The sequence below is a fragment of the Aptenodytes patagonicus genome, chromosome 2, assembly GCF_965638725.1.
Source record: "Aptenodytes patagonicus chromosome 2, bAptPat1.pri.cur, whole genome shotgun sequence".
Classification (NCBI taxonomy): Eukaryota; Metazoa; Chordata; class Aves; order Sphenisciformes; family Spheniscidae; genus Aptenodytes; species Aptenodytes patagonicus.
The window spans coordinates 51,835,523-51,863,159 of record NC_134950.1 but is presented as its reverse complement, the minus strand read 5'-3'; the positions used below and the strand labels follow the sequence as shown (position 1 = coordinate 51,863,159).

Sequence of the window (27,637 nt, the reverse complement as noted above, 5' to 3'; positions counted from 1 at the left end):
CCACAAACATCACAGGAATTGTCAGCAATTAACATAAATAAATCATCACCTTTTCAGAGAAAGCTTCAGTACAAGAATTCCAGATGATAGCAAAAAATATTACTAAATAGCTCATGAAGGGCCTGTTCCATCCCCCATTGAAGTCAATGGGAATCTTTTCATTGACTTCAATGGATATTGGATCAGACCCAAATTGAAAAGATCAATAGCGCACACATTAGGATAAAAGAGCAGCTATGCCCTCCTCTAGAAAAAGAACACGACTTCAATTCAAACAACAGATTACAGGAAGGAACCAGTTGGGGAGAACTTTTTTCTTCTCCTTTGAAAAAAATCTACAAGAGAACAGCAATTCAAGATCCTGAGAGCTAAATCTCACAGAGTTATAAGTAGCTCTCATCTTCCACTATCCTCTGAATAGGTGGGGGTGACTGACACTTCGAGAGATTGGGACCACTGTTTAATAAACCAGCTCCCTTCTCCCCCTTCCTGTCTTTGGTTGAAAGTGCAGAATGAAGATTCAATAAAGTAATTTTACTTCTTCCACTGAAGTGTCCAAGCTTCAGAAGAACTCATCTAACATTTTCAAATGCAAAAAACTAGAAACCCCAGTATCAATTTGAGAACCTACAGTGGCAAGCCCCATTCTCAAACATGTTACAAGGTTGGTAGAATTAGGGGCAGTCAAGACACTATGACACTCAACTCTCATGTTTCATACTCAGGGTTTTACAAAAGGGTTGTCTTAAGCCATCGTTTTGCCATTCTGTTTGTTCCATCACCGTAATTGTTGATTTTACCCAGTATAACTGTATAGAAAATGACCCTACAACTGGGTCAACATGCACAGTTCATAAATTCTTGCAGTGCAGCTCCCTGTGCATCTTACAGAGCACCTCCAAAGCTCAGTAAAATCCAGACAAGCTGCAGCTGGCTCAGCCATCTGAAAAATCAGGGTTTGGGGGGCTTCAGAACTCAAATGTGAACTTCAGAGGCTGACAGTCCTGGCATTTTTACATAATGGACAACTTATATAACTCTTCAGTACCTGAGATGAGGCCCAGATAGGAAAGATCATACATCAGGATAGATGATACACTCTGCCCTCCTCCAGAGAGAACACAGTTGACCCAAACAACAGAATATAGTAGAAGAAATTCAATTTTGGTAAACCTCTTGCCTTTCATTAGTGACAGACAAATACCTTAGGGTGTCTACTAGTTTCATTGGGACTCCTCCAAAAGGAGACAACCAGAGCAATTTCATAACACCCTGTCACGTCAGAAGACTGTGATGAGAAAGGGAGGTGTAACCGCCCCTCCATGGTAATACTTTTTTTGAAAACTTTGTATCTGAGTGTGGCACCCAAAGGCACTGGTGGAAGTCCAAGAGAAAGGCAAGAGTCCAGGGAGCTTGCCTAAAATGCTAAAAGCAAACTTTATTTTTGTCAAATATATATTGTGCTCCAGAATAGAAAGGTAAGCTGCTTGTCTGTCAACTGTTTGTCACTGATTAACTAAAAATAATCTAAAACGATGAGGTTTTCCTAAATGTTGTATCCTTAGTGTTAGGCCATACATGCAGCTTAGGACCCTGCACTGAATTCACCTCACTAACCACCTGTTTAGTACTTTTTTGCTGCAGAAAGAAATCCTCAACTCTGGCCATTCCATCCAGGTCCCTCTCTCAACTTAAGGGTGTATTTTTGTCATTTATATTCAGAAACAGAGGACAGTTGGCTTTTTGTCAACTTGGTAGTCCAGAAGGATGTGCAGTTTAGGTTTTTGTTCACTTCATTAGCTTTCAAACAGTACGATCTCTACCCATTCACTACCACAAGTTTCCTTGAAAGAGAGGCAAAGGTATTTTTAGGAACTTAAAAAATTTCCTTCAAGATTCATTTTCATTCCCCCATTCTCTGACATCATAGATGTATTCCTGCCTTTACACATGCACCCCTAATTGACTAATCCAGTGTACTTGTTTTCACTCTCATTTAGCAACACAACTCTCAGCAAGAACTGCTGTGTTCAGGAGCAGTTCTCTGGGACTCTTCCTACTTACTGCTCCCCCACCTGCTTTTCTTCAGTTTCTCAACCCAACTGTGCACACACTGTTTGGTGCATTCTGCTTGCAGCTTTAAAGCAGAGAAACCAGTTGGTAGAAGTGGGGAGGGTGGGCAGCAACTAACTAACCAGAAAGGAGAAACAACCATATCAGATCAAGGTGAAAAAACAAGGATGAATAGATGGGATCTGAGGCAGTAAAGGGGAGATCCAGAGGATCGGGGCAGGGGGAATGCTTCCTGGGAGAGGGAAGGAAGAGACAAGCTAAAGCCACTAATTTTTCAGCATAGAAAGAAGAGAGGTATGAAGAAAAGGAGAGAAAAACATTAAGTTTTTTAAAGTCAGGAGAGAATATCCATACTGACAGAAACCATGAGCAATATAGACAAATATTCTAGAAGTTTGTAGGAGTGATTAGGGAATGGCAGAACTGACTGTATCTGAAGTTAGAAAAACATTTTACAGGCAAGAAAAGGCAAAGCAATATATTAATAAAAGTAAACATTTCTTGCTGCAGCAGATTTTCATCTTCCATAATTTGAAGTTGGAATTAAAACCATTTGACAAATTCACATTACTTCCTCAACTTTCCTTCTGCTACTGCCCACTTATTCCTCTTCTGCTCACCTTCTTTTCACACTTCGTCCTCAAGAGCAGTACTGCTACTTGACTTTTATGTCATCCTGCCAGGACTTAGCCTATGGATTTACTGGAACCAAAAATAACTCAGAAAGCTCTCCAAACATGAGCACACGCACACTTTCTAAAAGCATTCTCAAATGGGAATGATGGCTTTCCTTGTTTACAAAGTCATAATACAGAAAGGTTTTTAACATAACTGCACTGCACAATAAATACATTTTACGCTGTAGAAGCTAAAACTAAAGTACCATCTAATAAAAAATAAAAATGCCTTTCTGTTGATACTGAGTCTATTTGGATGTGTACCATCAAAAGACCTACTAAAACTAAAGGGCAAAACTACTTCAGCAGATTTCATGTGGTTTCCTAGGTGAGGGGGCTGTCTACAATCATTTCAAAGAGGAACCTGGTTTGGCTACAGGTCCATTCACCCAGCTCTGCTCAATTCAGTAGTATCTGATCAGTGCTCAGTTCTGCCCCTTGACTGAAGCTGAGATTTTATTTTCCCCTCTAACAATTTGCTTCATTCCTCTCAACTTTCAGTTACTGATTACTGTACAGTCATTTGTAGTTAACAGAATAGACTAAGGCAACATCCAGCCCAGATATGCAACATGCCATTGTGCAAATTCATTCATTATGCGGCTGCACCTAAACCCCACTTACAAATCTCTTACTTACTTACAAACCACTTACTCTCTGCGTTCACAGGTGACTTAGGAAAATACGTGTATAAGCAAAGTACGGAAAGCTGTACAGTATGAATCTAGAAAATACACGCAGCAGCCAGGCACAGACAGCTAACGAACACTTTAAATACAGTGACAATACAGTAATTATCCATACATCCTTCGGTATGAAGGAAATTTATAGTGCCCCATTTACAGTATAATCCTGTCCCAGAATCTGTTTATAAAGGTTTCACCCAAGCATTCAAGTGCAGGAAAATAAAATAACTGAGAAAGGAGCAGGGAGATCAAAAGCAGAGGATGGGAATCAGAAATAGAACAGTGCACGAAACCACAAAGTGGTAAGTATTGTTTACCTGTCAGTTGACATTGATTAATCTTGTGTTCTGTGATATCACTCAGTGACTCAAACACCTGGAGGCAGCTGTCACAGCTGTGCACAGCTTCTTCTTCTAACTCCTCCCCTTCATCCGGCCTTTTCTTACAGTCTAGCACTTCTCCATCTTCTGCCTTGTCTTCTAGTTTACAGTTAGGGTCTGAAAGAAAATCAAGACCGTGACGTCAGGCATCTAAGAAGAGAACCTTTAAAAAGAAAAAAAAAAATCAGGATAGGTTCTTGTGGTAATGATGAGAAGAAACATATTTGTCACGAGCCTGCAGCACACTGTAGATTTTATTGCTAAATAAGCAAAGGAGGTTTTTTCCTTAATTTTTTTCTAATCTCCTTGAAAGGAGAATTTCCCTTCTACTCCCACAAATGCAGCTCCATTTCTCACTCAAGCAATTCTTCCATGCTTCAATGTTAGGTTTGCCAATTTTATCACAGCTATTGAAACTGCTTTGATCATTGTAAGAAAGGATAAAGCACCTATGCAATTAGTCGTCAATGAAAAGAAAAATCAAATCAATGAGTGCGCAGGAACTTCTTTTCACTGTTAACTACAGCGTTTCACAGGAAATTACCAGAATTAAGAGACTAACAAATTCGATTTACATAAACATGAAATTAATCTTGATTTTACAACCCACTCCAATACTCCATCACCACATTATTTGACACAAACAAAGCCCTGGAAAGATTATTCCCTGGGTCAAAATGCTACATGTGCTTTGAACTTGTGTATGACTTAGGACAAACCCGATAAAGTTCCTGTATTTGCCAGATCATGGAAAACTGGAAATTAACTACTGTAAAACCTAAATAGTGCACAAGGAGAGCTTTGTCTGTTTGCCATGTTAACAAGCATTTTGGGGATAGCCGGATAGACGTAGCCTCAGAGCAGCAGTCCTGAGCCCAGTTGAAGCTTCTGAAGCAGAAGGAATGTGCGATCTCACTGCCATCCCCTATGCGCAGAGAAGCCACACAGCTCGCTGCACTACCTCAGTACTGCAGATGACCAGCGCAGAGTGAGATAATGTGAAGTCTAGAACTTTTTCTCCTCTGAGGAGGAGCGGAGTAGCTTTAACTACTCCTGACTTTTTGCCTACTTTACTAAAAGCTTCTTTCAAAAGACAGAAATAAAACAGTCTGTCTTCCCTAATAAAGCAAGCTGGCACTTAACTTTGTTTTTCCTTGGGAACCACAGTACGACAAGTGAAATGCAGAAGCAAAATGGTTGTGTACATTCCAGCAAAAGGAATGCTAGTGTTTCACCACTTTTCCCTTTTCTGCTTGGGCCGCCTCATCTTTCCTTTTAGATATTTGAGAGAGCTAAGACCGAAACAAGTAATTTTAGAAAACAAGGACAAACTCACATAATAACAGGAGATTGTGCAAGTACATTTTAAGATGTTACGCTCTTTAGCCAAGGGGGTGACTAACCAGGAGTAAGCTTCTTGTCCACAGCAACAAAGAGGTGGTATCTGTGAACCCACTTTATTTAGCATTGCAATTGATTAGGATCATGCACAACTACTTGAAAGGAGAGAAACTAAAACATGCTGAGACTAAATTCATATTAGAATGGGGAAGGGGTGAGGAGGAGGAGGGTGATTCCACTTTAAACTGCTCTTAAATCCTCTCTCAGCACCCTACAGTGATGTGGACACAACCATACCTGCATTTGCCACTGCGCACAAAGCGCAGGCGTTCTTGCTGCCCACAATGACGGTCAGGGCTCTCATCACCTTTCTACATCCTTTGGTCCACACTGCTGCACCCTGCCCTTCAACTGTTCAAACACTGACAGACCCGCAAGCGGAAACTGGAAATGACCCATGTCAGGAAGTCTTCCTCATGCTATGTGGCTTGTGATCAAACCCAAGGAATTTCTTTGACAGGGGTAAAGGGCAGAATTTATTTTTAAGGAAAATATATTACAGAGGGAAACCAGATTAATTTTAAAAAATAAAAGAACACGTTCTGAAGGCAAAAACATATTTGCTGTGCAAAAGCTCTGCCTATACACTGAGTGTGATCCTTATATGACAAATTACATTCACAAGGTTCTTTCAAGAGTGAAAAATTCAACTTGGGCAGCTACTTCCAAATAGAGGAGTAGTCTGCAAATTTACACTCCAAAAAGGGATGCTAATTAAATAAAAGGACTTTATGGCATTTTAGCCATTGTTGAATGCTCAGAATCTAATAACTCCCATTGCCACTTCATTTTCCAAGATATTTTGCAAGATTAGTAAGAGTAGTTAGGAGATCACCAGGTTATAAGCAGTTCAGAAAAAGAAATAATTGTCTTAACTGTTGCAAACTGACCCCAACATCATTAAACACTTGTTGGAAGGCAGCATGTGCACATCACATACTATTAGTTGTTCAGCTCAAGCTCCCAGTTTCATCTCATAAAACTGACAGCACTCAGGGAAATGTGGGCACTGGGTTTGAATTTTAATATGAGTATTTAAATGCTGCACATAAAGTTTACAGACCTGTTTGTTTTAAAATAAGGGTAGTGTCTGACTCTGCTTTAAGTACAATGCTGAAGGAAAGAAAAGGGAGGGGAGGGAATTCTCAAGACTTATTATTCAGAAACACTTGCACTTTACAGGAATTCAGCAATATGCACACACGTATGCACAGATGCACCCCTTAGTGCACAAAAGCCTAAAGAATCGCTCAATTTAAAGCTTCCTACTTAGAGACCAGTTATTAAAATCAGAATCATTTTAAGACTAATAAATGTTTTGCTTCTCCTTCTGCATTTGCAGATATAAACTCTACAGGGACAGAAGTCAGTCAAGCTTATTCCCTTCTGCTGCAACTTTAGAATACATGCTCTAGCCAACTGGCACATTTGTTTTTAGGTCAACACTTAAGTGGGACCCTCTGGGACCTAGGTTCGAGTTTAGCCTACGACAGCTTTGTGAAATGAGTTCTGGCAGTCTCAGCCCCTCTCAATGAATGCATTTCCACTGTTATCCGTTTCCATGAAGAGATGTCACCACCAAAATAAAAAGATATTTTAAGAGAGAAAATATCGTTTGGATGCTTTGTGAATAGATAGCTTTTCTGTTACAACAACAAGTATCTTCCATCAAGAGCTGGTCTAACCTTAAATGGTTACTTAAACTGAGGATAAGCTGCCTTATTTGAGCTGCTCTTTTGAAAGACTAGAATAAAACATATTTTATAAAGGCAATATGCATTCATCTCTACTTTCTCCTTAACCTCCCATTCAAAGCTCATGCTTGCATACAGACTTCAGGGCAAATGTCATTCATCTCCCACATTTCTTTCTCCCCAATATCTGCAACAACAGCCACAATTCCCTCAACAAAGACTGTCTTTATAGTAAGATTACCTATCCCAACAACTGCAAATGCCACTGTCATTTCCAGAGGCTTCCCTGCCCTATTTCAGAGGCTGCTGTGCACTAAATGAAATTTTTCAATACATATCAGCAACAATACACACACCGGCTCCATCTGCAGATTTCATTGAAAATTATCTAGTATGGAAAGGAGGGTTACATTTTTGGAACAGAAATAAATTCAGCCTATTAAAGCACTTTAAAAAAAAAAAAAAAAAGAGAAAGAACAGTTGTCTTCTGTTACTGATTATGTTAACATTATTTATAAATGGAAATTAAAAGAAGCATGATTTTCTCATTACTATGTTCCCTGGCAGGTGGTTCTCCCCTTCCCTTCTTCCTCCTCCTCATAAGGGATGTTATTGCTGTAGCTTGGTCTAATAAAACTGCAACTTTGGGGAAAATGAAAAATTGCATTGGCTTAAAAGTGTTGGAGGCAATAAAGCCATGGACTTCAATTAATTTCAAGTATGGAGCGGTTTAAGGCCAACCAGCAGAAATTCTATTCTGTCCATGCAAAAATGAGGTTTCACCACATTTACTTTTTATAACCCATATAAAAGTCAAGTAAAAGTAATGAATATCTAAAAGCCATCTCAGTGGACTGGCGAAGACTATCTGTATTCTTGAAACTCATCTTACATATTTCTGCCTATGCTACAAGGATCCATAGCTAATCACAACTAAAACATCAAACTACCAAGAAAACAGCCTCCTTTCCAATCCATTTCACTGCCTTGCAGCAGACCTCCTTCCAAGCCACTTCTGCATGGAAAAGTGCTGGCAAAAGAAAGGAAAACTTAGATCATGTGGTTATAATTATTACCAGGCAAGGAATATTTCTTCAGCTCAGTGGAAAAGTAAAACTCTGTCGCTCTCTGCTCCCAGTAGTGTCCATCGCAAAACAACTGCCTCATTAAATCTCTGCAGTAAGATTAATATGCCGTAGCTGCACTACATTTATAACTTGGTACTCTATAAAAAGCACATTTAATGGTTAGAGCCAGAGCTTAGATACAAAGTATTACTATAAAAACTTCTGGCAGTGTGTACACAGTGTGGGCCTTCTGTACTGCTTGCTCTATCAGAAGGTTTTTTGTTTTTAATATCGGCACTGCATTCTTGCTATAGAGAAAAATAGAATGTTAAATCTTGCCTAGAAACAGACAGAGAATAACACAGGACATAATGGGAAATAAATAACTAGCAAGACAACTTAACCATTGAGAATTATTTTAAGAAAAAACGTGGAAAAGCAACCATTCCTTGTGATATTGATCTCCAGTTTTGCAGTCCTCTCTTTTTCAACTTCATGTGTCTACAGCAGTACAAGTTTGCTTTTTTCCAAGTTTGCAGATAGCTAAACGGAGACATAAGTATATTCAGAAGACTTTGAGAAACTTCCCATTAAAAAAGCACAGAACTCTCTCACTTTTATTTCCTCTTTTCAAACAATATCGTTTATGCGCAGAGCCACTAGAACCTATAAAAGGCACCAAAGACCAAACACAAACCCACAGGACACACACACAAGAGAAATATAAAGTCTTCTAGCTGAACAAAAAATTAACTGCATTGTTCACCTTCATAAGAGGAATAACTCCAACTGTTCTCAAACAAATTACCTACACGTATTCAGAGATGACTAGCCTTCTAGGAATATCCTTAAGGAGCCAGCCCTTACTCCAAAAGGTGACCTCAGCTGAATGAATGAGACTATTCAGATGAGTCGGTCCTGCTCTTCAGATAAAATTCTGTGGAATCAGTACCAAAGACAGAAGTGAAGTATTTTTTGCATTCTCAGAACCATATTAGAGAATAAAAGAGCCCTTGCTGTTATTGGGAATTAACAATTATTTCTTCATGATTATTAACAACACATATCCCTGTGATCCTGACTCAAACAACAACTTTTTCTACCCAATCTCACTCACTTAAAATTAAGGAGCCCTAAATTAACCCCTGACTGGCAAGAAATTATACAAGTAATCCTAAAAGAAATTACCCTTATCCACATATTTTATAAATATGGAAATAGTTTAAGTGGAATGAATATTCAAGTTCATCTGAAATGGCATAGGGTGGGGTTTTATATGGGGGATGTAGAGAAGGATTATCGTTAACAAAAAAGAAAAAAAAGCATGCTGCACTTTAGAAGCATCTCACTTTCAGCTGGATGATCTACAAAAGGCAGAATTTCTAATTCTCAGGAATTGAAAGGTGCGGGGAGAGGAATGTTATTTTCCATTGCGAGCCCCAAGAATGCATTCTAAGCTGAAACGGAGAAGGAAGAGTGCAGGCTGTGCAAAAACACCCCGATACAAAAATCCCTCACACTGTTGTCAAACGGTAAGCAAGCACTAATGAAGGAATTCAGCATTACCAGTCTGTGCGGCTGTGTGTCCCACACCTGCCTGCTGGTCCTCTGTTTCATTTTCTTCTACTGTCAGAAAAAGGTAAACAAAACAAAAACAAAACAAAAAAAGATGTTAGGTAGGTAGCTGAAGTGCTTCAAGCATCTTTACACCAGCTTCAGTTCTGAAAGCCAGTAATGCTTGTACAACACGGGCAAGAAAAGCTGCACTGCAAAGTGCGAAAGTGTAGACCAGACCAAAACAGAATACATTGCTGTATGGAAGCTACAGATCTGAGAACAGAGTGACCAAATCGGTTTCATGGCTTAAAAACCAAATCGAATTTCCTCTGGGATATTTGTCTTCAATGCACTCTACTGTATTTGATTATGGAACTAAATGAGAGAATAATTCTGGGCTTTAAGATTCTACTCGCTCCACACGGATAAAAGAAAGCCTTCTCCTGGCAGACGGGAGAGGTGTGTGTGCTAATTCATACATAAGCTTTAAAAGAATAATAATAATCCTATATTCAGTAGCAAACATCTCAGCAGTGCAGACAGCCTTGCAAAGGAAAACTAACCCCATGCTGTTTTACTGTATACACCATGCCAGCATCTTTCCCTTGGCTCACAGCTTTCCAGAGCAGTAGAACTAAAAACAATACAATTCTTGTCAGATTCACTATTCAAAACTTGTTGGGCAAGAGTGAACCTAACAAGAGCCATTCTGCTGCTACTTTGAAAAATTAGAGAGAGCTGTTCTCATATGCTCTGATATGATGCCTAAGTAAGATTGACTCTCCCAAAGTAAAAGTAAGGGAAGAGCTAAAAGGCAGAACCATTTCCTTTTTATTCTCCCAAAGACCGAGTTCTTTGAGTTAGAGAACAGCGGAGAGAAAAGAATTCATTCTCCCTCCACAGGGGAAGAAGCTGAAAGGGGAAAGACTGCACTTTTACAGCATTTCCACTCCCAAGAATTCAGACCTCAAAAATAATCATGCAACTCAGTTAAAATCCAGAGATTTGGGGGGTTTTGTCCCGGTTCTTGGGACAAGAGAGTGCAACACTTAGGGTCACATATAAATCTAGACATATATTCAAAAGAAGAGATACATATACACACTCCACAGGTACCTCTTTTCCTCCTCCGCCAACCCCAAGGCTTCATACAACTGGTTGTTTCTAGAATCTGAGTTTCTAGAAAAAAAACACCAGTTTTCATAAGGACACTCAGGACACCAGAAACTTGAAACACAGTGCATATATTAGAAAGAGTCAAGTACAACCTCTGGAGGACTCTAAACAATCTCCATCTCTGTCCCAGAGCTGTGGCTAGTAAGCACACTCTTCTCATCAACAGAGATCTGATAAAGTTTCCCCAGCCCTAGAGTAAGTCAAGTATTTCACAAAATATGATTTTATGAGCTGTTTCAGCTGAACTTCTTGTTCATGAAGTTCATGAACAAGTTCACTTGCAGCCATGAAGTTACCAGTACTTCAGCTGTGATCATACTGTATAAGTTTCTTTGTTATGCTGAAGCAGTCATCCCAGCAGCCCTCACAGCTAAAGGAAACTGGTCAGACAAAGAAAGCAATGGGAAAAGCTCATGAAAAGCTGAGTTTTAGGGAACACGTGGTCAAACACAAACTAAGCTAAATAGAAAGATTTTTCACTAGGGCAGCACAGATCAGTAAGACTCGTTAATAAAGGAAGAAAAATGAATACAACTAGTATAAAGTTTAAAAAAAAGAAGTTACCACCTTTTGTGACCCCCTCAAAGCCCCCAGTGAAACCTCTGCAGCAGTCCAACCTGACCCCATTTATGCCCACTATCAGCTGTTGATCTATTTCTGAAAAATGTTCTCAAGAGCAAGCTCTAAAACTGAAAAATGAGTCCGCTGTTCCATCCCTCAAGAGGAAACTCACCTTGGTCATCAGTACCTACTGATCAACCTTATTAAAGGTTGTAGACGGATCTGTTATCTACCAGTGAAATCCTCAACCGTGACACATGTCACAACTTGGTCCAGAAAGGCAGTTTAAAAACTCTACCATTTTTTAAGTTTCAAGATGGAATTGAGGTGGCCAAACATGAACTTTTCAAGAACTGATTCCCAAGTGGGAAACTTTAAAATAAAGCAGCTACCTGCTAAGAAGTAAACAAGATCTGCTTGTTTGAGCGGATCTCCACTTTTAAGTGTATGCAAACCAAAATGCAAGAGTTCATCTTTGCTGCTGTTCTGTACTGAATGTCTACAGCCACCAGCTGCAGTACCAGAATCTCTCGCTGCTGGTGAGAAGTGACTGCACACCAAAATGTGCTCAGCTTCACACTGCTGACTGAGAGGTACACCAGACATTTTTAGGTCTTCAAATGGAAAAAACAAACATGGATACTGTGTAACAAATTGTTTTCATGTATGCAATTTTGTAATGTAAAAACATGCCAGCCTATGCCTTGTGAAACCAAATGTTTAAAACTTCCCTGCTATTTAGGGATCTGAAAATTCTGTGAGAGCTGAGGTTTGCTTTCAACAAAGGCTGACCACTGTGTCTTTATTACACTAAAAAAAAAAGGAAACCAGCATCAGAGCAGGTAACTTTGTGGTTAGCATCTTTCTAAACTGTTGTTCAAGCCCTTTAAGGATTCTCAGTCACAACAGAACCAAGTACGTCACAACAGGCCACAGCACAAAGACTTGCTAATGATATTCAACTAGACTGACATATTTGTCAGGAAAATTAAAACCGCATTTGGGGGAAAACATGGTAAAAGGAGTAAGAAAACTACCCCACAAAACCCACAGAATTAGGGAAATCTTAGCATTAGCATGAATCAACTACAAAATAGCATCTCATTTTCCTTTGCATTAAGTTAGATCATTCCTCCAGCTAGCAGGAGTAATTGTTACATTAAGTAAGCTACAGCTGGTAGCATCAGATAAGCTCCCAATTAGCACGTTACACCCTTCCACAACCAGATTCTGAAAACTTCAGTGCTATTTCAGCTCTCAGACCAATGTTAAACTCACCTGACTATGAAAGGCAGTGTGACATGCAGCCAACATTAACTTCCCTTAAAAATTAACTATACCATTTTCTTTCAGGAAAGGAAAGCAACTTTAAACAGAACCTATGTAGTGAGATGCTTTAAGTTTTGCTAACCAAAAACATTTCTCTGGCACTTGCATGAAAAGTAACTAAAAAAAGCCACAAGGATGATATGCAGATAAAACAGTAGCATGTAGGCACTATTATTAATTCAAACATCAAAATTACTGATACTCTAGGACTGTAATTGCGCATAGGGGTGTCATCTTCATTACAGCATATACCACATCCTAGCATCAGGTAAGACAAATTCCAGGTAACAAAGCAATAAAATACTAGTAAAAGGAGAGGCCTCAGGAAAGCAGAACAATAGCTTATGAATCCAGACTATGAATAAGTGATGTTGCTGCTAAACAGCACTTCTAGATACATTTGAAATAATGTTTTCACGAACGCAGCAATATTCCTTGTCCCTACAATCACGTGTTTATGACCACAGGTCACCTGTTTTGTTAGCTGTAGAAATATTTCTTAATTGACTTATCTGTTCCTTAAAACAACAAACCATCAAACCATACATATTTTCTCAGTGCAACTTTTGAAAAACAAAACAAACAGGAAACCCAAATAATAAAATTTCAAAAAAAAGACCAGATCACCACAACAACTGTGGCACCACACTTCTTGAGAGCAATTTAAAAAAAAAAAAAAATCTCAGTAAGGAAAAACAGAATTCCAGCATGTCAATTCTATTTCCCATTATAAAAGCCTGTGGTTTGGACAAAGACCAGTTTTTAAAATTTTACTGCAAAAACCATATCTCTAAACTGAAGCTGTATCTATGTGAAAGGTTAGGACATTTCAGCTTTGGTACGGCCAGTGTCCAAGGCAAACCACGATTTCAGTTCAGAGCACCTCTCATGCTTAGGCTGCTGAATGTCAACATTAAGACCAACTATGCCTTTTTAAAGAAAAAAGAAAAAACAACCAACAAATCAGGTAGTATCATCAAGGACAGCCAATGAGGAAAACCTGTGGGAATTTTGATATAGAGGTCCTAAAAATAGAATTAATCTCCTGACTGCTCTACAGCAACACCTGCTGATCAATGAGGATTTCACCCCTTTTGCTTAGAGTCTCTTCATGGGACACATGGTTAGTCTATAAAGGAGGGAGATTATTTTATAAAGTTAGTACAAAATATACACAGATTTTCTAGCTTGCAAAATCTCATTCATATTCTACTGACTAACCAGGATTCCCCTTCACTGAAGAGTTAATCCGTAGTTTTAGCACAAGTCATTTCTGGTTGATGCCTGGGAAAAACCTTGTATGGAAAAGAAATGGATAAAATTAGAGATGTGAAAAAGGACATTTTCACCGAAAGGGAAGCCTTTTGGAGAACTCTGTCTAAAATTTATGGCTTCTGAGCTATTACAAACTATAATAAAATAAAAGCAAAAGATAATTGAAAAAAGTCTATTTTCTTCTAATCTAGGTAGGTTAATAAATTTTAAAAAAGAAAAAAAAAAAAAGAACTGCCCCAAATGCCTGAGCCTCTTTTCAGCTTGTTAAAGCAGGAGAAGCCACATATCCCAAAATAAACTATAAAAATAGATTGCTATTGATTTATCGCTTCCTAAAACATATTCCTTGAGAGATGTGAAAATAAACCTAATATAGCAACTAAGACTGTTGGGATAGTAAGTTTAGAATATATATTTTTAACTTGCACTTTGCATTTCCTATAATTCAATACTTAATCTATAAATTTCCATTAGCATATGATTAGTAATTCAATTTAAAGCCATCTTTGCACAAAAGCCTTTTTCTTAGGATGGTAACTTTGCCAAGTGCATCTTCAATCTACATGTTTGAATAATTTCTGCAGACAAGTAATAGAGACACTAGCTGCATTAGCATAATCAATACACAATTTACCGAGTTACCCAGACAGAACAGAAATAAAACGTGCGTGCCATTATTTCCGTACCTACAAATGACTGTAATTTCTGGAAGTATCTCTCTACTTTTCTTTTCCCTCCTCCTCATGGCCACATAAAAAACAAGAGGACGTTCATACTGCCACCATCTACAGGTAGATATTAAGTATGATTAGATAGATTAATCACATAGCAGAAGGCAAATTTAAGAGCCAGCTACAGGAGGTGCTGAGTATCCTCTAACTCTATTAAAGTCAATGGATTTTGAAGATGTTTCGCACCTTGCAATAACATGCTGTGGAAATACATCTCCATAAGGGTTCAGTCAGGATACAAAACTGAAATTAAAGAAGTTACAGAGTAGTATTAAATGCAGGAGCACATGTCAATGCATCACCTGCTAGGGCTACACGTTCCTCCACTTTCTTCTCTCCCTAGCTACCACTGGTGCTCTAAGACTCACCTTTTAAACCCTTCTGGCCAACACATGCGAGCGCAGGATTTCACACCTGGCTACGCCACATGTGAGCAGCAATTCAGTGGGTGACTCCTGGAAGTCAACAGCCATTTCGGGCTGCTTCATAATGTCCTTTAAGATAACTGGCATTCATGAAAGTTCAGAACTACTAAGAAAGTATTGTTTTCTGAACAGCTTCACCTAGTATCAATACACGTCTATCAGCTACTGGCCAGAAACCTGATTACCACTTTGACTCCCAAATGTATATGGACCCAATGACTTTAGCGCGAGAAGAGTTGGAAAAAGAAATGCATTGGCATATTATCATTTCAAGTATCTACATTCCAGAACTCTGTTGAAAATTAGTTCTATGTGTGTAGCCACAACTGTACAAAAATCCAATTAATCATATTGTTGTGGTTTAACCTGGCAGGCAGCTAAACACCACACAGCCGTTCACTCACTCCCCCCTGCCCCCCCAGTGGGATGGGGGAGAGAATTGGGGAGAAAAAAGTAAAATTCATGGGTTGAGATAAAGACAGTTCAACAGGACAGAAAAGGAAGGGAAAATAATAATAACAACAATGATAAAAGAATATACAAAACAAGTGATGCACAATGCAATTGCTCACCACCTGCTGACCGATGCCCAGCCAGTGCCCGAGCAGCCGTCACCGCCCCCCGGCCAACTCCCCCCAGTTTATATACTGAGCATGACATCATATGGTATGGAATACCCCTTTGGCCAGTTTGGGTCAGCTGTCCTGGCTGTGCCCCCTCCCAGCTTCTCGCTAGTGGAGCATGAGAAGCTGAAGAGTCCTTGACTAGTGTAAGCACTACCTAGCAACAACTAAAACATCAGTGTGTTATCAACGTTATTCTCATCCTAAATCCAAAACACAGCACTGTACCAGCTACTAGGAAGAAAATTAACTCTATCCCAGCCGAAACCAGGACACATATGCATGAATATTTGTATTTCTGATTTGTTCTCCTTTGTGCTTTGACATACCCCTTTTCCTATTTCTACCCTCCCCAGCATTGTGACAGTATTCTCTTGATACTTGGAAATTATTATTTTCGTTACAAGATTCCTGTTATATAAAGCATTTTTCTTCTTGCATTTGCTTTTTCCAGAAGACAAAGCCCCTCATAGCATTCATATTTTTTACTCCTCTCTTTAGTCTATCCCAACACTGAGCTTGGTTTTTTTTTCCCCCTAATGTTCTTCTTGTAGAAAGACCGAATTAGGAGTTCCCAATTAGACTGCAGTGGTTGGAAAATATTATTCTTATGCTAAAATAAAGTATTTTCCTAGGCAGCACATAAACATAAAAGTAATGAATATACTTAAGTGGAAAGAAATTATGCTTAAGAAATCCTTTGGATATTCTTCCAACCCTTGATCTCAAGGATGACTGTATCCAAATGTGGCAGCCCAAAGACGTCCAGTTTTACATAACATTGTGTGCAGAAAAGGCCGAAGATGCTCTTTCCTGCAGCAGAAGGAGAATTCTACAGAAACCCCAAAGCTAGGGGTGGTGGGGATATCTTTTTCTGGATAGCTGAGGTAGTAGATTAATTAATCCTGCCCAGAATGCTAACTTTGCCTCCCTAATCATGCATCTTTTAATAAGCTTAAGCCACATCTACATATACTCATATTTTTATTGTTTAAAGTAAACTAACAAAGGTATTCTGTATTTTAAAAAGTACTTTTCTCCAAAGAATCTTAAAGCTTTTTATAAACCTCAAGTAAATTCCAGACATCCCTAAGACTCTCTATCATGCAATGTAACAGATTATAATGGATCTCCAAGTCAAATTGAGGACCCCGGTGAGAATTAGCAAAGCAAGAGGAAATCTCTCTGGGAGTCAATTCTTAGTACCAGGGTCAGGACTTTCAGCTGTCCTGCCTGTCTCAAACTGAGTACTCCACCTCCATTCCTGACAATATGACTGTGGGCATCCAGTTCATTTTGAGGAAAGACAGAAGTTAGGAGGCTAAGATAAATGTTAAGCCTAATTACCAAACCCAGTACTTAACACGAATGCTTTCAGAGTGATTCCTCTCAGTATACTGAAGCTATGCATCACCTAAACTTTCTTACTCTCTCAGAGGGACATAACTAAGAATTTCTGGTACTCCTACAGACCTGTATTTTCAACTGTGCTTAGAAAACAGGAAATTCATTAAACACTGTCTACGAAAGCCTAAACTCAGCAAGAAAGAGCAATTTGAATCAAGCTGATACATGGATCACAGAACCTCAAAGTAACCAACATTACACAAGTCTGAAGACAGGTGATGTGAGGAAGGGCTATGAGGACCTACAGTAAAGGTTACTGTAGATGATCATTGCCTTTGAAAGTTAAGTCATTTATTTGTGTGCTTAAAATGAGGCACTTAAATTGAGGAGTTTGGATTGTCTGACACCATTCCAACACCAAAACAAAATACAGCTGCATGCTTTGGCTCTATTACCTAAAGACATAGATTAGTCTGTGTCAAAAACCCCTCCTCCTTTCAATTGAGATTATCCCTGATTTATCAGAGATCTCCATCTATTGTGTACCAGGGTTTTACACGTTTCTTTTTGATCCCTCAAACTCTCTGACTTTCTATCATGTAGAACAGCACTCTGGTCTATATCCACAAAGGAGCTTAGAAGCCCAAAAACTAGTGAGGGGATTCTGCATCTAAATTGCCAGAAGTTTTGCTCAGATGCCACTCAAGTCAGGCATAAACCTATGGTTTTATCATCCAGGCTTTCTCAGTGCTGTGCAGCTCAATGCTGAAATCAAACCAAAGCCCCACCGCAGCTGGCTAGTGGAAGGTTAAATATTCTCCTGCCTGCCCTGGCTTTGGACGCAGTCTTACGGGCTGGTTCTTCAGAGTTTACATACCCTTCCCTGGTTGCTACAAGATACTGGCAGAAAATGTGTGGGCTGAAAGACCTCTTCCTTTTCCCCTCTTGCCCACACCCACTGGTTAGATCACCCACCCAGGATGTGGGTGGCACCAGCTCAACTTTCTTCTCTATCAGAAGGATTTGTACTCACGTCATGAGCTTCCTAACAAAGAGCACCCACCCTCAGACTTGAGGTGCACTCATTCGTTGCTGTTGAAGCTGCCATACCTCATCTACGATATTCACTGAACTAGAAAGAAGGAGAATTAGCATGATACCTTATCCTTGTGGTTAGGGCACCCACATGGGAAGTGGGACACATGGACTCCAGTTCTAGTTTCACTGAAATAATTCATCAGAAGTATTATTGCAGTAAGTACTTGGCAGACCAGGACCCAGGTCTCCTCTTTCTCCATTGGTACTCAAGCCGTTAGAGCCATGAGTCTTGTGTATGAGCGCTCTTTCTCACCCTCTTGTCCAACAAATACTTAATTACACTTTCGAAAAAGGAAACATCGACAAAAATAAAAGGGCAACTCACACTCATTGCACAATATGCTGCTGTGTAACGAGTGATGTACTCCCTGTGAGATACAGATTCAAACACCCTTAGACAAGCACAGAACAGAATCCCCGCCTCTCACATCCTATCAGAGGAAATAACTTTCCCTCTTCAGTAAAGGGGAGAGGAAGAGCAGCAGCACAATCCCTCAGTTCTTTCTAACTTGGGAGGAAGTGAAAAACCTGTCCCCTATCTCCAAAAAGCTGGATCGGGTAAGTGACCGCTTTGAGATACCCTATTACACTAAGACACCCACATCTAGAACAGGGGAGGAGCTAAGACACACTATTCTTTCCAAGTTTTTCCTACTGTTTCCTTAAGGTAGTTCCCACTCAACAACATTCATAAACCCCTAACCTACCTATGAATTATATAAAGAATCCAAGCACCTGGTGCAAGATGACTATTCCACTAGGCAACCAGGCACCTGTAAACTAAGCACTGCAGTACTAGTGCCTTGCAGCATGCAAGCCCTTTTTTTTGGACCTAACCTTAGAGCTTTCTGACCTTGCTTCATTGATTTACATTTGTATCTGGCGAGCAAGTCTTCTGCTCAACAGATTCACCAGAAATCGCAAACCAAAATCTTTTCCTATGCTCTAGCTCTTTATAAGTCACGTAACACAACCCCTTCCCAGCAGTTGCATGCACAGACCAATAGCAACCCATTTCCTCCTCCCATCTTCAGAGTGAAAACGTTACATCAGGCATGGATCTTGACATCCTGTTGTCCTGGAACCAGTGAATCAGAAAGTTCCTTCCTCACAATTGTATTCTTTGGAGGTGGAAAATAATTAACTTCCCCACCCCCTCCTCCTTCCTACTGCCACTATCAAAGTTAGACATTTACTTGACTCTGTCTGGAAAAAAAAACCCAGCCATCATAATTCAGTGCCAGAGAAAGTTTTGTTGATCAAAGCATAGCCTAGTCTTCCCAAGGACACTGCCTCACTACATCACATCATCCAGTCCAGCAACAGAGCAGGTATTTTATTTTTGTTTTTAAAGTTCCTTTCAAGAAGTTAATGAGTCAATAATGGAAGTTGAACTTGATAGGTTATCAAAAGAAGTGAACAACAAAAAAATAAAACTAAAAAATCAATTATCACAGAATTCATTGTTCGAAATATATTTTCCCGACAAAACACAACTTAATAATAGTAAGGGCACAACAAGTTTCAGGGACTGTATACAAAAGCCATCTACTGTGCAGTTAACCAGGACATTTAGACTTAAAAGTGCTCCAGCTTTTCCACACTCGTGTGGAACACCGAACACCTGTATAAGAAACCAGGAGATAGGTTTTTCACTTCTTGTTAGGTAAGGACAAAATTCCTGTTCCAGGTTATTGCCTTGCATGAGAGAATAAGCTCTCCAAAAATGGGGTTTGGGAAGTTGGGAAAACACCGATACCCTCACTAGCAACATCCTGTCCATTCGTCCGCAGGGCAAAAAGGTGTTCTGCTTCGGCCAACCGGCTGATTAACTAATGACTAGTACTTTCAAATTTGTAAGAAGGCTAACTAGTTACTGCTACTATATTTTTAAAGGAACCATAGTAAGCCCCTATCACATTAAAAAAGAAGGGGTAGGGGGGCAGAAGTCACTATACCTATATAAATATATATATATATTAATATATATTAATATATATAATATATATATAATTTATATAAATATATAAATTACTTTAAGAAATCTTGAAGGACTACAAATCCTAACCTTAGAAAGAAAAAATTGCACCTAATTGCACCTATATTTAAAAGTTAAAGTATCAGATCAATCACTTACTCAAAAAACATCCCCTGTCTTGCTCCCATAATAAAAAAAGAGAGGGAAAAAACCACAACGAAAACACATCCCCGCAAAACCTAAAATTTCACTTGGCATTAATTGTGCAGAATTGGTAAGTAACAATGCTACAACCCTTCTGAGTACACATTATACAGATTCAACTGTACAAAGAAAAGTTCTATGATTCTATGATTCTAAGTTGTGGTATAGCATGCACAGCATCGCTCTAGCTAAAGGAAACTCTAAAGGCCCAAATGGGCACACACCAGAAGAACATGATAACCTAGACTAAATCCTTAAAAAGGAGGAAAAAAACCCCCTCTACATCTTTTTCTCAATAATTATGCAGTATAGAGGGAAAAAAAGTGTTTGAAACTGAAGGAATGTGAAGTGGGGAAAAACAGTGTGGCCACTGCTAACTAATATTGTAAATACGGAGGACAATGGTCCTGGTTCAAAAATCCATTGGAAAAGGGCAATTTTCTGCAGTCTTACTAATGTGTGCACAGAAGAACATAAAGCAGTTTTTTTTGGAAAGTAGGAGGGCTGAATGAAAATGTTAATTATAACATGTTGTAATAAGGATACCCCCAAGATCAGCCCTATCTTTTTTGCTACAGCATAGTCCCTAGGCATATGGTTAAGTACTCCTTGATCATTATCCTGGCTCAAACTAAAGCTACTAAAGTTTAGGAGACTCATATCTAACAGAATTTCTTTCATCTCTAATAATTGCTAAACTAGCATAATTACTCATACTTAAAGTGAAATAGAACCCAAGTTGTCTAAAATTAAAATTGAAACAAAAACAAACCTCAGCACCTCTTTCGGTTTTTGCACATTCATCTGCTGTCAGAATCCTATGCCAAGTGTTGCATTATGATTTACAAGCTTCTCTTGCACTATCTGACTTTTGTAAAGAGAGCAACTGAAAAACTTTAATGCTTTGTAGTAACACACTGCAAAATATATTTGAAAACAGACATGTACATTTTCACAGCACCAAATAAACCAGGCCCAATTCTTCGTGGAACTGTATGTTGTCCCTTCAGGGAAAAATATATGTATATATGTATATATGCCACAGTTCTGATTTAAGTGAAATAGCGCATTTTCCCCACACCCAGCTGAGACCGATTTTGAGCTCAGGTAGCCCTACAGGAACCAATGAAAACCGTAAAATACAGCTGGGGAAAGATGCCAAGAGGTCTGTCTTAAGGTATCAGCATTTATACTATATTTTAATCAATCTAAAAAACCAACTCCAAGTACCTTATTTTCAGTGTTTTATACAGAAAAAACACTGAATCCGTATGGTCTACATAAAACAACAGTTCTTCTAGATCCTTTCCTCATGTGCAATTATTCAAAAGGAAGATTTTTTTTCCAAAATGTGCGAGTTTCAAAATACTGAATCGTGTTTCAGAACAAAGAAATGAGAGCTATTAAACCCATTGTAAATTAGACTGAATGAATTACAGAGCAACATAAAGCCTTTCAAGACATCTGAGATCATGGCGGATAACGTTATCCTACACATGTTAGATAAGTGCCTCCATACTGACAGCTTCCCTTGTTACACAAGTTAACAGCAACTCGGGAAAACAAAACCAAACCAAACGTGCGGTATTTCTAAGCCTCTTAATATTATCTTTGTCACAAGATTTCACCTTTATGGAAACTACCGGTACAACCAGTAGCTGTTCAGATGCAGCCGTTTAGATGTTCACTCCTAATAGTACCTGCTCCTAAGAAGTAGACGGTGACGGTCAATATAACTCATGCTAGCCCCAAAAATGACTGGGTAGCATTACTGTAATCCTACAGCTAATCAAGGCCATCAATACCACTATACATTGCCAAAGTCAATGAATATCACTAAAGGTTAGGGATGTTTTTGTTGTTGCGGATTTTTTTCGTATATAAAGGAGCTGGGGCATGCTTTGGCAAGTCAAAAAGAGAACACTACAAATAGCCCGCATTATAAAAAGATGCTAATCTTAAGTCCTCTTTGTAATTTGTTTTTTCATGTACTCTTTTATGTTCGATATCTTAATTTTTGCCCTTTTTTGGATGGCCAAATAGAAGCCAGCAATCCACTCATGCATCAAGCAGATGTTTTTGCTTTTCAGGCCAAATGGAATCTTACGAATTTTTTGTTCCCTCCCTATAAAACGATGATGCCAAAATAACACAGCTCCTGAAAATGGCCCGTTCAGAAGAAGTTCTTTGGACCGGTAATACTGAAACTTTAAGTCAAGTTCACAGAAATCATGCCAATACTAATTGCTGTTTTTGTTTATGCTGCATTGATTATGGTCTAATCAGCAGACAATCTAATGACTTTCAAGTCTAGTCCATGCAATTTAGAAGCCGGGGAGGGTTGGGGCTGAGAATGAACATTCAAATAGTTGACAGATACACAGAAATGTAAAGGCTACTGTTTGAAGGGGATCCGAATGTCAAAATCTCTCTGAACTACTGCTGCTATTAAGTAAGATTTTTGTTTTAATCCGCTACTGTTCTACCTTCCTTGGTACTACACCACACCACCTGCACCTCTGTACGAGAAACATCCTTTCGCTTCGAATTTATGATGAGAAAACAAATCACATTAAAACACAGGTACATTTACTCCGTCCGCCAACACTCTACATGAACTGAGTTGCGGCTGTAAATTCAGTCAGGATGGAAAGAGTACCTAGGTTTCCTCAAAAAGAGGGAATAACTTTAAGAGACACTCTGAGCTTGCCAAAATATTTCAAGATCCAAGCCTTCTTTAAGCAGAACATAGATATGTAAAATACAGCCGATAAATTTTTCCTTCTCATCTTCCTAGGAACTAACATTCAGTCATTTTATTCCTGCAGTCAAATGTGGGATACAAAATTACAATGAGTAAAAATTGACTTTGAAGTAATAACAAAATATTTTTACGTTTTTTTCAAAAAGAAATCACTTTCTGAGATCAGCGCTTCTATTAAATGTGTGGGGCTGTTCTAGTTTCCTTCTGATGACTTATCTAACACCTACAATTTCAGTGATTTTTCACGGGTGACTTTAGCATAATGAATATTACCTGACTTCAGCTTAGAGAAACCTGGGTTTATCATTTAGTAGGACTACATTTTCATTGAGTTTTGTGTAAAGAAGACCTGGTTTTCTTTGCAAGTGACTGTCTTTTTGTAACTTTGTTTCTAAACAAAGTTTCTCATCAAAAGCCGGTAGTAAGGGCAAAAGAAAAAACTCAAGCCCTCCCGAAACTAAAACCCCGTAAACCAGAAAGGGGAGGGAGGGGGGAGGTGGTCAGTAACCTAAGCGTGATATCTGCACAGCATGCCAAGTCACAAAAAAAGGTTTACCACTCAAATGGCCAAGTTAAACAAGATACAAGCGAGCTGCTTCCCCCCCCCCCCCCCCTTGCTTTCTCATCTCAGGGGGTCTCCAGCATGGTTTCACTTAGGGAATGGCGCTGCCCTTAGGTGTTAGGAGTTTAAGGAGTCATGCCAATTGCCCTTCTTCAATACTCTTCATTTGCACAGTGGCTCTTTTGGGGCTTATACACGGGTATCATATCTCCGACTTATCTTTCCCCACCTGCTTTTCTCCCGCTATCCTCCCTCCCCCACCAAATGCATTAGGTGATTTTGATCACGTCAATGATACCTACTAGATTTTTTTTTTCAGAAACTAGCAAAGGAAATGGGGTAAATTAATCAGTAGAATGAAATATAGGTCAGGACTGATGAGTTTGATGCAACTGATCCTTCCTCTGCCTAAAAGAACCCGGCAGTTGAACTTTAATTCCTCCTTCCTAAAGTAAAATAAGATATTCAAATTACAGTTTTTCAGAAACTTAAATAATTTACTCTCCTTTTGAGACTTTTTTTTTTTGCCACAACCCTGTAGTATATTTGGAAGAGACAGTGCTTTTCACAGAAAATAATTACAATCTTCTTTTTCCTTGGAAAGATGTTTTTATTGTTTTTAAATTGCAAGAGGCTTATCTAATGTTAGCCATGCCTTTTTTCTTTCCTAGGTCCAAATCTGAGGTGAAATCATCAGCAAGAGTTGGGGGACAGTCAGACCAAAGTTGGCAAAAAAACAAAGGGGGGGTGGGTGGGGGGAGAAAAAGAAATAGAAAAGGAATGTAAACAGAAACCAGGGTAATTAAAAAAAATGTTTTTTCAAGAAATAGAAGAAATTTAGTCATTAGCAAGTTCTTAACACCCACCATTTCAGATGAACGTTAGTTTCATGCATTCAATATAAAAAACTCAATTGTCATTTTGTTTTAATGTATTTACCTGCCTTGTATCAGTATTCCCCTAAGATATAAGTTTCAAATTAAGTTATCAAAAGTGACAGACATATCAAAAATATCTCTTCTATCTTCCCCCCAGAAAGGGTTGCTAAATACATGACAAATTGGAAATGTAATGTGCAACTCCATATTTTATTTAGATGTAAAACAGCACTCATGAGTTTAAATAACTCATTTACATACATTCAAAGAATAGTTTTTCACAGGAGCTATTTAAAATACTGTTTATTTTTAAGCTGCAGAACTGTATTTTGTACTGACTAAATCAGTAATAGTTAAGAAATAAGGAATTTAAATAAATGCTGCATTGGAGTTACAGTTTAAATTCTCCTTGTAACATCACTTACAGCTTTTGTTTGTTCACTAAAAATGAAGATGCAATAATTGATGGGCAGACTCTCATCAATGAATTTAAATGCTATGCCTATGCAAGCATCTTTCAACTTCTCAGATGAATCGCACTGTTAGCCCTTTCAGAAATCTTACAATCGGACTGCTTTCAGAATACTATTAATCCACTCAAAAATGGACATGATTCAAGAAACATAAAACAGGGAAAATGAAAAAGATACTTGAACAAAGGCCACTAAGAATGATAACCTACTCCCCAAAGGTAATTACTGCAACAATAATTACAGATGATGATTGATTTACTGCCTGTTTTTAGTTGAAAAATAGTAAATAAGACACTGTAAAGAAATCTCTATCATCTCTACCCTGAACATTAAGCGTTTTTCTTAAGTCAGTAGTTCATTGTCAGCAAATCCAAGCTACTCCATCTGAATCGTACAATGTTGCTGTTTTCTCATTTTAGGGACTCCCAGGCTACTGGTACATAAAGAAGGCAAAGCCCATACCTCCACATAAAATGGAAGCTGTATCTTTTGTTTTAAATTAAGCGTGAGGTTTACAGAAAGATATTTGAAACAAACCTCCTCTCTGTAACGCATCTAACAAATAACCATGAGTAAAACACATTCAATGTCTAACAGGAGAACAATTTCCTCTATTTGCCAATTAATTCTGAACGTTTATTCCTTTGCGCTTAAATACTTGGAGGTGTAAGACTACCCTTCAGTTAAAGTTTCCCAGCATCTTTTTTGCAAATACGGCTAATTGGTCGCTCTCCTACTGGCTCTAAAACTCTTATGCGCACGTAAATAAATCCTCCCTGGGAAGCTAAGAATGTAAGTGCGCGCCCAAGCAACAGAACTTTCATTGTGGTATCGTTTTTAAAAGGTAAGGGAAGAGCGGCTCATTTGTTCTTCACAAGATGCCAAACAAAAGCACTACTGAACCGCACCAACTTCGGTAAACTAGATACAGACGGCAGCGGCAGGTAAAGCAGTAAATTCAAGGCACCCTTTATTCCTTTTTAAAATATCTGGAGAGTTTAAAAAAAAAAAAAAAGAAAAAAGAAAAGAAAAAAAGAATTAAAGCCTGCTCTAAAGCTCACTGAAGTCAACAGGAAGACTTTGAAAAGGGAACTCCTGGAAAGAGTTGTTTCAAGCGAAGGGAGCGCAGTTTTTTGCCAGGTCCTCCTGTACAAGTCCATAAAAGCAGACCCCGCTCCTGCTTTCTAACTATGAAATTGCGCTGGTTTCTAGGCACTTAACTCCTGGTGCACGCCAGCCTAGCCGAGAAGAAAACAAGGCCTGCCGTCAGCCACGAAGCGGCTCAGGATCACATCCCCGACCGGGGGCTCGCCGGGCTCTGCGCTCCCGGCACAGGCAGCCCGCCGGGCCGCGCAAGTTGCCCTCAGTTCCCCAGGCCTTTCTCCCTCGCCCCCCTTCCTGCCCCCACCCCCCAAAAAAGTAGACAACTTATAGATGTTCTGACCTGACGCAACCCAGGCTTTATTCAACTTCACTGCAATGTACAGACCAACCCGGGAGGAACGCGCCCATCCAGAGGGAGACGTTTATTTGAGGTGACAGCCACCCTCAGCCTCCTTCCCCGCTCGCAGGCGGGGAGAAGCCCCTGTCCGCCCGGCCGCCGAGGCCAACGGCTCCCGGCTCCTCGGGGGGCGGCCAACGGCTCCCGGAGGTGGGGGGCGGGGGGGGGCGGCCAACGGCTGCCCGCTCCTCGGGGGGCGCGGGCGGGCGGGCGACACCCTGCGCCGCGGCGGGCTGAGGGGCGGCGGCGAGGGGCCCGCCGGGCCGGCGGGGGGCGGCCGCGCCAGGCCGCGCAGGGCGGGGGAGGAGGGGGCGCCCCGGCCGGGACGCTGCCGGCCCCGCCACAGCCGCACAAGCCGCCCTTTGTCCTCCTCCGGGTCCCGGGCTTCCCCCCGCCTCCTCCGGGGGCCCGGGACGAGTCCCTGCGACTCGGGGCTCCGGGGCGCGCTCCCTCCCCCGCTCCCGCCGGTACCACCGCCGCCGCCGCTCCCCTATTTATTATTTACGCGCGTGTTTATTTATTTGCCCCCCCCGCCCCCGCCGCCGCCCCTCGCACATGCCCCCTCGGCGGCGAGGGGCCGCTTCACGTGACAGCCGGCGCCACATTCCTCCACAGCCCCAACTCCGGCCCCGCGCCGGGAACTTCGGCCCGCCCCACCCCCACCCGCCGCCCCGCGCGCGCCCCGAAAACTTCCCTCGCCCGCCGGGACCGCGGGCGCGGGACCTCGCCGGGAACGGGGCGGGGGGGGGGAGCCCGCAACCTTTTCTGTCATTTATTTAGAAAGCACCGTTGCCGGCGGGAGGCTGCGGCGCCGCGCTGCCGCCCGCGCCCGCGGAGGGAGGCGGGCCGGGCCCCGGGGCGGCGGAGCTGCCGCAGCGGGCTGTCACCGCGTCTCCCGGCGGCAACTTTTCCAGCGCGGCCAGTTTGGGTCGCATCGGCCGTTTCGGGTCGGGGTGTCTCCCAGCCCCCCCCACACACCCCCCCTTTATTTTGGGGTTGTTAGCGGCGAGGGCGGTTACTTGTGCGGGGGTCCGGGGGTGCCGCCGGCGAGGGCGCGGAGGGAGCCGCGCAGCGCCGCGGAGCCGGGTTGGGGCTGCCCACCGTGGCGTTCACGGGGGAGGGGGAAGGGGGAAGGAAAGGGAGGGGGGTAGTACTTACCTTTGAGTGATCTTGGTTT

At 40.6% G+C, this 27,637-nt stretch overlaps 1 protein-coding gene across 4 annotated transcripts in view; it reads right to left on the bottom strand.

The window, feature by feature from the left end:
• ZNF521 (zinc finger protein 521) overlaps nucleotides 1-27,631 on the bottom strand; it is a 233,429-nt gene extending 205,798 nt beyond the window's left edge. Inside the window, exons 1-4 of one of the 4 annotated variants that reach the window (XM_076329813.1) lie at nucleotides 27,619-27,631; nucleotides 10,652-10,714; nucleotides 9,545-9,604; nucleotides 3,754-3,933 (exon numbers count right to left, since the gene is read on the bottom strand). In XM_076329813.1, coding sequence (XP_076185928.1) covers nucleotides 3,754-3,933; nucleotides 9,545-9,604; nucleotides 10,652-10,685 — 274 coding nt within the window. In that variant the 5' untranslated portion in view covers nucleotides 10,686-10,714; nucleotides 27,619-27,631. Of the gene's footprint in view, nucleotides 1-3,753; nucleotides 3,934-9,544; nucleotides 9,605-10,651; nucleotides 10,715-26,403; nucleotides 26,478-27,618 lie in introns of those variants that run through there. The other 3 variants (XM_076329816.1, XM_076329815.1, XM_076329817.1) reach the window with 3 other exon arrangements.
• Nucleotides 27,632-27,637: the final 6 nt, after the last annotated feature.